Source organism: Chanos chanos, chromosome 1 (assembly GCF_902362185.1).
Source record: "Chanos chanos chromosome 1, fChaCha1.1, whole genome shotgun sequence".
NCBI lineage: Eukaryota > Metazoa > Chordata > Actinopteri > Gonorynchiformes > Chanidae > Chanos > Chanos chanos.
In genome coordinates, this window is record NC_044495.1 from 45,908,794 (window position 1) to 45,923,053 (window position 14,260).

A 14,260-nucleotide genomic window follows, 5' to 3' on the forward strand; every position below is an offset into this window, starting at 1 on the left:
CTCTACACTGTTACACATCTCTACAGTGTTACATACCTCTACACTGTTACACATCTCTACAGTGTTACATACCTCTACACTGTTACACATCTCTACAGTGTTACATACCTCTACACTGTTACACATCTCTACAGTGTTACATACCTCTACACTGTTACACATCTCTTCAGTGTTACATACCTCTGCACTGTTACACATCTCTACAGTGTTACATACCTCTACACTGTTATACATCTCTACAGTGTTACATACCTCTGCACTGTTACACATCTCTACAGTGTTACATACCTCTACACTGTTACACATCTCTACACTGTTACATACGTCTACACTGTTACACATCTCTACAGTGTTACATACCTCTGCACTGTTACACATCTCTACATTGTTACATACCTCTGCACTGTTACACATCTCTACAGTGTTACATACCTCTACACTGTTATACACCTCTACACTGTTACACATCTCTACAGTGTTACATACCTCTACACTGTTATGCATCTCTGCAGTGTTACATACCTCTACACTGTTACACATCTCTACAGTGTTACATACCTCTGCACTGTTATACATTTCCGCACTGTTACATATCTCTGCACTGTTATACATTTCTGCACTGTTACATACTTCTACACTGTCACACATCTCTATGCTGTTACATACCTGTGAACTGTTACACATCCCTGTATGGTTACATGCCTCTGAATTGTTACTTCTTTATCTCTGCACCACTACACACCTCTATACTGTTACCCATCTCTGCATTGCTCAGCACTGCTACACATCTCTACTCCATTAGACAGTTAGGCAGTTCTACCCTTTTACACATCTCTGCTCTGTTAGACAGGTCTCCACTGTTAAACAGTATCTTAACAGGACACAGCACTGGAATGTCCCACTCCAGCTACCATCTTAAATCTTTGTCTTCCTGTAAGTGCCAACTCTGTGTGACACTGCCTAAAGTTACTCAGAGGCACAAAAGGGGGAAATGTCAGGCAAATGGAACATAGTAATAGTTCTGTTTTTCACTAATGATAGCACCTGATATTAGCCTTATGCAGTCTGCTGCTCTGAGCTCCACCCAGCAGCGATGACATCACTCAGTTGTGCCTAAGCATCTCTGCCCAGGTATCTCAGCCCAGACTTGGCTTATCTGCTGTAAAAGCTCTTTGCAAAACACCTAAAAGCTTCCATTTATTGATCATTCAATGGTCTGTTTTTCCTTTACCTCCCAAGTTCTGAGATGAGTTTTCCATGACAAGAGCTGGGCTGTAAATATGCTTATTCTGACTGTTTGGAACAGACAAACATAAATATTGGATACATTTATGTTAGTGAAGTTTTCCTAGTCTGAACTAATGGCTCCTTTCACTCACTGAAGCAGATTTTACTGTAACTGGTACACGTCCCTTCACAATGCATAGCCTCAGTAAAAAGACTAATAAAATAGCTGATCAGAACATCACAGTCTGTAAGTCTACAGGTGAAGGTGTGGGGATTACATGTTTAATTCAAACCAGAGAAGTACCCATTCAACTCTGAGTAAATAAAACAAATTAAAACTGAGAACACAGTAACACTGAGATTACAGTAATCTGGACATGAGGATATATCACTGTAAATGTTGAGGCACATCAACAACATATTTATCATAATTTATACTTTAACACTGGATAAAACAAATGACAAATCATACTGAAAATCAAATGACTTCAAAATCAGTGCCCTCATTTTTAAAGATAAACACACATTATGGTATGGTATCAGAGTGCTTCAAATGTACAGAGAGAAAGAGAATGCAGAGCAGGGTGAGAGAGAGGAGAAGACTTAAGCTGGGATAAAGCAGATCAGATTTCTGTTGTTCAGCAGAAAACAGAGTCACAGTGAAACGCCATAAAATCAAGGTTCATATGGAACCTAGGGAAAGGAGACAATCCATGCAGTTACAATCATAACAATGCAGACATTCTGCAGTCCAGTCTCAAATCCACAGTCCCTTCCAATGTCATATACCTATCTTAGCAGTTTTTTTCTTTAAAAGATTTTTTCTGTTTTTTGTTTTGTTTTGTTTTATTTTGCTTCATTGTCTTTTTGTTTTGCAAAATTAGGACGATGTAGGCTTGGCCAATAGGATCTTAGAAAAAATTCTGCAAACTTTATCATCTCATGTAGCGCTGCTACCCATCAGCCTGGCTGTGAGACACCAAACTGTGAGATACAGAATTCTCCCTGTTTGTGCAATACTGAATACTTCATATGACCTGAAACCAATGGTCAGTCTATTTACACAGTCTCTTTGTGATTGTAAGACATCAGACACCCACACTAGATCGCTGCAGCATTTGTATGAAGTGTCTCGTGTCATTAGACAAATCAGAGTTGAAATGACTAATGCGGCAGGACCTCCGCGGTGGTTTGTAAAGATCGCAGGGAGAAGGCAGTTGAAAGCAATGATGCTTTTTATCCTGTTTAAATGTAACAGAGACGGAGGAGTAGGGAGAGAAAGAGAGATACAGCTGGAGGGGAAAGAGAGATAGATACATAGTATGGATTCAGGAAAATCCTGACTCAGCACTCTACTGTCATCCATGTTCAACCACATCACACACAGGTAAATCAATTTCTCCTCCACTCAACAGTCTCTTTCTCTCTCTCTCACTCTCTGTGCAACACTGTCTCTCTCTTCTAAAAACTGTCTCTCTCTCTTCTCCACACTGTCTCTCTCTTCTCAATACTGTCTCTCTCTTCGCTCAACACTATCTGTCTTCTCAATGCTGTCTCTCTCTCTGCTCAACACAGACTCTCTTTCAGACTCTCTTTCTTAGCAAACACACAACACTGCAGGAATATGTGTATGAATGTGTCTGTAAATGTGCACACACTCACATAATTATATATATATGTGTGTGTGTGTGTGTGTGTGTGTGTGTGTGTGTGTGTGTGCATGTGTGTGTAAGAGAATGGCATTTCTCAGTGAACCAGCTGTTGCTGTGCTGTGTGGAGCAGTGACAGTACAAGGGCATAGGGACATGGCTTCTTCTCCACTGCAGTGTTAGTAAAACTACAGCTCATCCCTCTCTCCTTCACTCACTGCCCCCCCCCCCCAACACCTCCACATTCCACAGTACAACCCCGCTTCTCCTTCCAACTGACCTTCACCCAGAGCTGTTGCTTGTTGTTTGGTGCTAACAGTTTGTACGTGATTACTGAGCATGCTCACAACTGGGAGTACAGCTACATTAACAGTTGAGAAAGGATTCCATCGTTACATCACTATAACACAAACACACACACACACGCACAAAACAGTGAGACAGTTATTCAGTTGCTCTGGCTCTCGGTTCTCTGCAGGATTTCCCCCGTGAGTCGGCAGAGTGTGTGACGTCAGTCTGAGCCTGGTACTGATTTAAAACAGTGTGAGGCACAGAGATATCACTAGGACCATCTGGATACACACACACACACACACTGGAGCTCTGCAGATTTGTCCATGGAGCACACAAAAGGCAGATGAAATCTAAGAAATAATATTCATTTGAGTCAGTTCACTTCAGCACAGCACAAACTGAGAAAACCTACAATCCTCATGTTCCCTGATTATAATAGCTTTCAGTACAATCCTTATGTTCCCTGATTATAATAGCTTTGATGTCCAGATCAACCAGCCGGCTGCTCTTTATCACTGGTCTTCACAGTTTCCTGTTAGTGTTAGTCTTCTTCACGTTCATGTGTTATACTCAATCACACCTCTGTTTAGGCAACACTTCACCTACCATGCAGGCCATTAACACATATGGAGTGAATTTGAATGAACTGTAAGAGAAAGAGACAGAGAGACAGAGAGAGAGAGAGGAAAAGGAGCTCTCATTATGGGATTACCATTCTGTCTCTGTCAGAGACAGTATTTGCTGCCTCAGTGAAAACACGAAAATACCAATGCAATCTAATGAAAGAGACCATATTCAAATGACCAAAATCATCATTTAAACCAGGGGTGCGCAAATCCGGTCCTGGAGGGCCAGTGACCTGCCAGGTTTTTGTTTTCACCTCTTAGTTACCTTTTGATTTTCACCTTGCCAACAGGTGTGCACGCTCTTCAGCCAATCACAGATTGTATTTAGTTAGCTGACAAGAAAAACAGCAGGACCATGGCCCTCCAGGACCGGATTTGCCCATCCCTGATTTAAACCATACCTTTATATTCTTACTCTGCAATAGTTGATGTAAGAGCTCTGTAAATCTGTGCACCTGTAACTGCAGCTGTTACCAATACAGATCAACTCTGGAACAATTAATACGGTTTAAATAGACTGGCAATTCTCAACCCCGATACAGCTCTGCAGCAGACAGGATTAGTCCTGTATAATACTTTAGCACTAGGGGGCGACATGCATCTCCATCTGTCCCAACTGCTATATACACTGCTATATGTACCATTACATTACACTGTGCCTGGTACATGCAGTGGATCTCTCTTTCTCTCTCTCTCTCTCTCTCTCACACACACACACACACACACACACACAAGTTCCCCAAATCTCTGGATCACAACAAAATTATTTTCATACAGCAATGAATAACTCCATTCCCAAAGGAACTTCACATCTCTCTCTCCCCTCACTCTCTCTCTGTCTCTCTCTCTCTTTCTCTCCCTATGTGTGTGTGTGTCTGAGAGAGAGAGAGAGAGAGAGAGAGAGAGAGTGCGCGAGAGTGAGAGAGAGATTACAAAGAGGGAGAAGGGACCCAGAATTGCATACATACAAAAAAAAAATATCTGGGGTTGCCCAATTAGACAGATTTGGCTTCCACAACTCAAATCTATCTATCTAAATCTCTCTCTCTCTCACACACACACATGCAAACACGCATGCGCACACACACACACATAAAACCTCTGTTTAAAACAGATATGTTTTGAAAAGTCCCATTTTAAAGATATAGTCTCTGTGGTTTATGTAAATGCCTCCAAAAACATTGTGCGTGTTCACTCTGGGTGACTTAAACCACACTGATCATGTCACCTCGTTGCTGCCATCTAAGTCTTAATCATGTGGTACTGGGGATGAGGCTGTTAGCCTCTGTCTGTCAGAAACTCACTGTGTTGTAACAGTGACAAAGAGAGACCAAGGGACATATTCATTCAGTCGTTGGCATAGCCTTCACACAGTATCTATCTCAGGGCTGACTACAAACATTCACAGACGTTTGAGTCAGAGCTGAGGAAGACAGAGGAGTTTATCAGTCAGACAGTCACACAGAGAGGTAAAGAGTCCCGTCCATCCAATGACATCACTTTCAGACACACAGAAAACATGCAAAGTGTTCACATTAAAGTCTGTCTGGTGAAAGGAAGAAAACATCGAGATAACAGAATGTTAGGGGATGAAACAGGGCCATTACCATGGCAACACTTCCCGCCTTCATTTGGTGTGGTCTAAGGCAGTCCATTGACCAGAGTCAAGCCCTTTCAATTCAGTCCTGTAAACCACGGTCAAACCAGTTTAATTCAACCCCCTAAATTGGACTGAAACCAATTTAATTCAGTCCTGTAAACCAGAGTCAGAGCATTTTAATTCAGTCCCTTGAAACAGAATGCAGGTCAGACTGTACATTAGGGACAGGGGAAACTGAGGAGGATGGAGAATTAGGAGGTCATGAGCTTTGCGCATTATGTGCATCCTACAAACACAAACATTATCCTTACTGAAGGGTCAGAACGCAGTGCACACCACCAGGACAGATCACACTAATCCATAAACAAGAACAAGCAAGAGAGAGAGAGAGAGCAGGAGAGGGACATTGTGTGATGTCATAGACACCAAGCATGCTCTTGTCCCAAAAGCTACAGGAAATGGTGAAATTCATTTGAGACTGTTGTACACATTATCCCCATCTCTTCCTCTCTCTCTTTCTCATCTAACCTCTGCAAGGATCTGTTTCAATCAGCCAGATCTGTGCGTCCCTGCTGCGGGGCATTATGTAAGGCCTGTGGTACCAGAATAACAATTGGGCAGAGGGATTAAAACGCCGGGCCAGACGGGGATCGGAGAGATGGGAGGAGAATAGAGGAGGAAGGGAGGAGGTGGAGAGTCAGGACCCACAAGAAACAGCTGAGCAGGAAAAAACAGTGATGTCATAGAAGAACCAATACAACCAAACGTTCCAAATGGAATGCTGAGGGTTTCTGAGGCAAATGGCAGGTTCCGCTCTCAGGTCACTGATCAATCTATAACTGTCTTTGAGCCCTATCTCTCAGGATATCAGCTGCTCCCAGTCGACAGAGAAGGGCCATCCCAGTGCATCTGTCCAGTTTAGTGGCTCATGTCCAGTTACTCACTGATGCCATCAAACAGACAATAGCTTATCCAGAAAAGGAATGTTGTGACAAGCCAGGGTGCAGAAATGCCCATAACTCCAGGACAGTGAGGCAGATTGGAAAAACAAGAACTGGGATTTTTGTATATTATTGTAATTGTAAGTACCAAAGTGTGACATGAAAACACTGCAGACTACTGATGGGTCAGAGAGTCCTAAGAGTTTCTAGTTGTTGTTTGTGTTTATTTCAGTCGCTAGCACATCTGACGTTAACTGTAGGTTCGTGTAAGTTATGGTAACAAAGGACGATCTCACCTGCATTTTGGAACAGTGTTTTTTTTTTTTTTAATATTAAACAACCTAAACAAACCTCCCTTGTCACTTCTAAAAAGTCTCTGGCAACATTGCTTACAGCAGCTTATAACACTGTAGATTGCTAAATTAGGTTACCCACAAGGCTAGCTAAAGTCATGTTTATCAGTGGAAGACTGCTAACGTTAATGAGTGATTAAACTATAGCGTTTAACTTATTCTGCTTAAATGAAGTAATGGGAAATATATCTGCGACTCGCATGTCTATAGTTTCAGCCAGTACATTGGAAATTGTTAAACCACAGGGGACACGTAAACAAACGTGAGCTGAAGAAGTATCTAACATGGCTTGGTAGCCAAACAAAGTTATTTAGCTTCTCTTTCAAATGTTTAGTGTGAAATTCCAAAATCGCAAGTCCTTGTTCCAGAAAGTCATGTAGTATGATGACGCCATGACAGTTTCTTGCGGCGTCACCAGCTACATCAAGGGGGTATTAACTGCCGTGGAAAACCGACGAGGTACCAGGTACCAAAAAGCAAGTAGAGTCGAGCCGAGTTGAGCCGATACCATGCAATGGAAAAGTGACATTAGTTGCCAGAACCGGCACCCCAGTCATTGGTAGAAAGATCTAACAGCCCAAGACTTCAGCATGCTTTGGAAAATCCAGAGGGATTGCTGGATCCTCGTCTTGAGCATGAGGAATACGTCATGACTTTTTCCTGAGAGAGCTAGGAAACATCTAGTGCTCTCAGGAAGTGTCTGGGACAGAAGGTGTAATCAATCCCTCTAGTGTCACCTGGGGGTAAGGTGGGGCTTCCAGCTGCTGGTGTCCAACCCAAGGTACCATCTGAGGTCCAGGAGGGCCTTGGTCTGCAGGCACCCCTCTGTGGGCTGATTTCCAAGGTCTGGCCAACATTACTTGCCTGACATTTGAGCCGCTCACTGCCCTCTAAAGAGGTGGATGTGTGTGTGTGGGGGGGGGGGGGGGGTGCAGACGGCCAGAGGACAGAATGCCTGGAGCAGAGATGCCCATTTGCAGGCTGACAAGCTTCCACTTACTAGGCACTTCGTCAGTGAAGCTTGCCATTTTACCAGAGCGCCACAAGGTGAAATTCGATCAAAAAATGATCCTGATAAGCTGAGTTAAACTGTGATTAATAACAATTAAGAGGGCAAATGCTAATGTCCAAGTCCTGCATTGTTTTCTAAGCTTTTTTTTTTTTTTTACTGAAGACTTATCTAAGAAGTGTATGCTCTGAGGAAACACAGCGGTAGGAGGCTGCGAACGTCTATGAATTTTGCAAAGAACATTGTACTGACATTTATCAGGATTTAAAAGCGGTTAGTAAATGAAGTTAACATGCTAATTGTGACAACCCCTGACCTGTACATAATGAAGCTGAAAGAAGAGAGCAAATACCAGAGAAGCCTCACTGAGATCATTTCATTCTCTGGACAGCCAAATTTGTAGCATAATATGTCTAAAATATATCACATATCCAGGACAGTTACAGGTTAACATCTGGAATAGTGACACAGATAAACACTATTACCAAATTACACAGTGATTAAAAGAAATAAATGAAGTCAAACTTGGCATCAGTCTTGGCCAAAACCGCTAAGACTTCATCTCAGCTGAATTGTGTCATAGTTTCCTCTACACGCTGGCAGGCCAGAGGATGGCTGATAAAACACCATATGGGACCTGCCAATGAACGAGTTATTCTCTCAGCGGAATCAAACACTGCTCTGTGCGGCTTCACCATGGGCTGTCAAGAGATTTTTTATCAAGAATACTCCTCTTTCCTGTGGGGAAAAAAAACGCTGCTCATCGAGGTGAGGATACTGTCTCTGCACTCGTGGGTAAAGACTACACTACTGCTAACACATTTCACTAATGCTCTCTTTAGCCAACAACAAAAAAAAAGATCCACAGAGGCACAGTTCCTATTTTCAGCAACACTCTGGCACTAAGCAGAGGGGGCAGAGTGCCATACTGTATACGCCCTGAAGCCATAAACACAGGTGCTTTACTCACAGGTATGGCCTAGTGCTTGACCCATGCATAATCCTACAGTCTGGTCCAGTCAGTCCTATAGAACACAGCTCAATGTCATTCCCTGCTCCATACATCACTGTATGCAAACAGTCCTGGATAAACAGAACAGAATGTACTCATATACCTAAACACTTAGATATGGGCCCAAAAACACTCTCTATGAGTCCATACAGCGTGGTCAAAAGAGATTCTTTCACTGATCTGTGTTCACTAAGGCAGGATGCAAAATATCTAAACTCCGCATCAAAGGCAAGAATCAAACAGGCTGAAAAGAATGTTGCATTCATTATCACATATGAGCTTATACAGTATCTACACTTTAACGGATGAATCAGGAGTAATTCAGGGGCAATCCTCCAGTAAGTCTGGGTCAGTTCTTGGGTAATTTGGGGGTATTTCTGGGGTAATTCAGGGGTTATTTTGGGGTAGTTCTGGGGTGAAACTGGGGTTATTTTGGAGTAGTTCTAGGGTAAAACGGGGGTTATTTTGGGGTAGATCTGGGGTAATTCAGGGGTTATTTTGAGGTGGTTCCGGGGTAATTCAGGGTTAAATAAGGGGTGGTTCTGGACCAAATTGGGGGTGTCTGCTCAGTTCTATGTAAGTGGAGGCATGCATTCCTTATTCATTTCATCCTTTCATTTTATTGTTGCAAATTAGGCAGAGTGGTTTTTGAAGGAGGGAGCAATTCTTCTTAATGAAAGTGTGTGTGTGTGTGTGTGTGTGTTATTACAGCTACAGCTATTCCAACATTACTTTGAGAGTTTGAGCTACTTTCTCCCCAGCACACACACATACACACACACACACACACACACACACACACACACACACACATACACAGGCATAAAAATACACACAAACAGGTGAATAATATTATCAAGTTGTCAAGCCCCATCACACATCTTATTCACACACACACACACACACAAACAGACACATACACACACACACACCATAAGGCAAACGTACAAACAGCACACACAGTTTTTGTCCAGCTCAATTAAATGATTGTGGAGTGGCAGTGTTGGACTCTGAACTATAAATATGAGTGAGTTATGGGGTTGCATTTTGCTGAGTCATGGGGCTGCAGAGGTCCCTGAGGAAAACTCGGGCCTGCTGACAGAGTGACAATCTGAGGAAATAAAACAATAACCAAAACATAACTATATTACAGCCCAGGAAAGAGCTAGACAGCATCACATGGCACCACGGATGAAAGATGGGCGGACTCCACTGGGCTCTGCCAAGCCAAAATAAATCAGACGCTTGACACGGATGGACCAAGCCCACAACTGTTAATGCAGCGCCCGTGACTGGGGCCCAGGGCCAGGACTGTGGTCTGTCATGTAAAGTACTGGCCTTGTACGGAGAGACGTTAAATCCATCGTTAAAGTCCCTCTGTCTGAGGCATCCACTAAAGCCACACAGCAAATTCTTTCTGTTATCAGAAAGCATGAGCTAAACAAGCATATGGACTACAACCAGCAGTGATCTAGCCCTGCCCCCCCTCTGCACAGGTGCTTGGCTGCTTTGACAGGAGTTGAATGGAACCTGCTGGTGGTGTAGTGAGAAGGACAGACAGCGGGAAGTGAGGGCAGGCTTACACTCAGACAAACAATGTCCTGGGGGTGCTAGCATTGTTGTGACATATCAGTTGTTAAAGAAGCTAAGATGTATACATCGTAGATTGTTACAGTTACAGCCAGTAAGCCCTGAGGATCTAATTTAGTCTTCAAATTCGCAGAAACTCACCTGAACACAGAGTACCGCCTGTCAGATCAGTGAGATTTGCTGAGAGAGAGTGAATATGCAGGTGATTAGGTGAGAGAAATGTGGCATGAGTGTGTTCGCACATTTATAAGCGAGTGCTGTTTTTTTTCTGAGTGTCTGATGTGCATGATCGGTGTGAGACATCGCTCAGTTAAAGTGGACAGTGCGTTTGACCTTGCCAGCTGTAGCAGTACAGATGAGCAGAATGACAAGACTACTGTGTGTGGTAACCGGAGATGCAATCAATACACTCGGCACATGAAGAACGCTGCACAAACCTGTCCCCCAGTGACAAACGCTCCAGAGTACGACAGTAATCAGGAGAGATATTGTCCACTCTGCAAAACTGCAAAACACCTTATGCCTAATGATCAAAGACTATAATCAATCAGCCAAAATAATCAAACACGTCTGATGACTGTCCTTTATTAATGTCAGACAGAGGGACCGGCCAGACCACGTGGAGGACAAGATTAAAAAAAAAAATGAAATCCCACATCAGAATTCTGTGAGGATAAAACATTTTGGTTTCCTTGACTCTTGTGTGCGCTGATCTAGAGAGGGCGGGATGGGCGAGAGCAGATTAAATAAGGGATTAAATCTGTCTGTCCACAGACGGCAGATAGATTACGCACATTGTCATAGAGTAGTGACAGACAATCTGAAAATAATTATACACAGTTATGAATTATTACACACAGTCTGTGTGTGTGTGTGTGTGTGTGTGTGTGTGTGAGAGAGAGAGAGAGAGAGAGAGAGAGATGTCGAGGCCGTAGTCTTTTATAAAGAGTTAAAGACTCTGAGACAGTGAGAAGAAAAGATGTAATAAGTTTGAGAGAGCATGGAGGAGACACGGGCAGGATGGTTTGATTGGGGGATGTGTGTAGGTCCTGGAAATGTGGAGCTATACGTCTCCATCACACAGTCTATAAATCACTGGCCTAAGGAACCTATGTGTGAAAACCAGAAAAACGCTGGCTCAGTAATCCAGGCCTGGGAGGGAAAACAGGACAAAGGCTGTGTGTGTGTGTGTGTGTGTGTGTGTGTGTGTGTGTGTGTGTGTGTGTGTGTGTGTGTGTGTGAGAACAGTATGTGGTAGCAGTCCGTATTTATTTGAATGCATGAAAACGATAGATGAGTCCCTCTCCAAAGAATCAAGATGAAAATCTCTAGTGGATATTAAAAAATCAGATGAGTGTGTGTGTGTGTGTGTGTGTGTGTGTGTGGTTGTTTGTGTGCACGTGTGTGGCGGGGGGATTATTTAATAAGCTTTGCCTGGCAGGGCAGGTTACATAAATGACATCTTATATCCTCTAAAACCACACTGTTTCAGTCAGACCTGGACAGCATTACTGTTGGCGAAACCAATTCCTTGCCTCATCTCCCTCTCTTCCCCTCCTGCCCTCTCTCTCTCTCTCTCTCTCTCTCTCCCTCTCTCTCTCTCTCTCTCTCTCTCTCCTCTCTCTCTCTCTCTCTCTCTCTCTCTCTGTCCTGCTGTCAGTCCTCTTTCATTCAGTACTGTTAATTTACCCAAGGGACTCCCTATGTGTAACACCACTCTCTACCGCTCTCTTTAAAAACAGCAGCAGGCATTGTGTGATAGCACTGAACCAGAATGTGGGTTTAACAGAACCAGAGCAGCTGTCCTTTATGCGGGATCTACACTAATGAAGCAGAAAAACACAGCAGCAGATAGGAACAATTTAGGGTTAGGGTTTTAGGTTTTTCGTTGCACTCCAAGACTTATCTGTTCTGGTTGATTTGTGACTAATTCTTCTTCAGACTCAGACAGAAAGATTTCTCTGTGGCACACTACCCATGGATTTTCACAGCTACTTATTCTCAGTGAATGAGAAAGCTCACTGTGAATGAGCTCATGACTGAATGCTGGTTAGGCTTTATAACATATTGCTCTGTGCCTGGTTTATTTCAATGAGCAGGTGACTCCGTCAGTGGACCCTCAAGCACACAGTAGATTGCAGTTGCTGCTGTGGACTCAGATCTTCTGTCGCATTGGCTGCATTTCATTGTCTCTCTGTGTTTACACGCTGGATTTCCACTACACATCAGTAAATAGCACTGGACAGAGATCATCATAAAGTCACATCTGTTTGTCATGTCTGTTTTGTCATATCCACGTTCTCTCACATGATCCACCTGTTAGTCCTCATTTCCTCTAGATTACTCATTCAACATGGCCAGTTATCATAATCCTAACATTAGACCACTTATTCCTTTATATTCACGACAGCAGACAAATACATCCTGATCAAAGCCGAGGAAGTATAGTCAGTCAGGTGCTATAGAATTCACTGTATCAATTAATCAAGTGTCTGAATACGGAAATGCTGGTCACAAACCCAAAACGGTGAGTGTCATTCATCTGAGATCAGTCTGCACTTTATGTTAGATAAACCCAGTCCCATTGTCTGGTCTACTGAGACTTCACTCTCCATGTTCAAGACTGTCAGGATCTAACACACTCATTTCTCCATAACCTAATCAATGGATACAGAGAGAGAGTGAAACCGAGCGAGAGAGAGAGAGAGAGAGAGTAGCATTTTATTGATGTCTGCTCCACCAAACACACACACACACACACACACACACACACACGTAGCTATTCACATATAGAGGTACGATGTGAGCTGTGCTCTGATGCTGCAATGTTTGGTGAAAGCAGAAGGAGAAAAAGAGGAAGAAGAGATCTTTCACACACACTGTCACAGTCGTCATAGATCCATCAATCATCCATGATACGCTCTCTCTTTCACACACACTCGCACACACACTGACACACATGCACACTTACAGAAACTTGCACACACACTCACACACACAGACACACACACACTTACAGAAACTCACCCCACATACTCACACATGCATACACACACACACTGACATACACACACACACATACATGCACAAGCACACACACACACACTCCAGTCATTGAATTGTATGCCCAGCCATTACAACCATGTCCACCAAACCCAGCAACCCCTATAACAAACTCTGCATCTGTGTGTGTGGAGCAGAATGGAAATCTCTCCATTCAAATCCAATTAGACCTGCTATCATCTACCTCACTGTGTGTGTGTGTGTGTGTGTGTGTGTGTGTGTGTGTGTGTGTGTGTGTGTGTGTGTGTTTGTGTATGTGTGTGTGAGTGATTCTTTCAAACTATGTTAATGTGAACTTTTACCCTCACGTGTTTGCTGCACCCTGTTGTGTGTGTGTATGTGCATCTGTGTCTGCATCTACAGATGTGTGTTCATGTACGTCTATGTGAGTGTGTGTGTGTGTGTGTGTGTGTTTGGAGAGAGCAGGTGCACTACCCGGTGTTGGACAATGGTGTCCCAGCAGGCCAGCTTATGACAAAAGAGAAGATCCTCTCCTCCTCTTACACAACTCCGTCTGTTTCCCTCCCTTTCCTCCCTCCTGTCTGTTCCATCACTGGCCCTTACCTTGCGCTTTTTATCCCGAGAGCGGTTCCTCTTCCTGGACTGCTCCTCCTCTTTCTCTTTCCTCTCCTGTTCGGCTAGAGCCTCTAAATCCTTGTTCTTCCTCAGATGTTTGGCTGCCTGTGCCATGGTTCCTCCAGCCCGGGTGTGTTAGTGCGAGCGTCTGGGGGGCTTCTGATGCTTGCGAGCAGGGAGACGCTGCTCTGTGCTGATGCTCTGTGTGGGGGGGAGGGGGGGAGGGTGCTGAGGCTGGTGCATTCACTGCGTTGCTCCAGTGCTGCTCCACACTGCCGGAGAATGCCTGCTTTCCCCTGCCTCTCTGCTCTTCTCTTCTC

General features: G+C 43.7%; 1 protein-coding gene across 1 annotated transcript in view; it reads right to left on the reverse strand.

The window, feature by feature from the left end:
- The window catches only part of ank1a (ankyrin 1, erythrocytic a), a 96,300-nt gene extending 82,246 nt beyond the window's left edge, over positions 1-14,054 (reverse strand). The window contains exon 1 of the mRNA XM_030782517.1: positions 13,929-14,054. Coding sequence (XP_030638377.1) covers positions 13,929-14,054 — 126 coding nt within the window. The remainder of the gene's footprint in view (positions 1-13,928) is intronic.
- Positions 14,055-14,260: the final 206 nt, after the last annotated feature.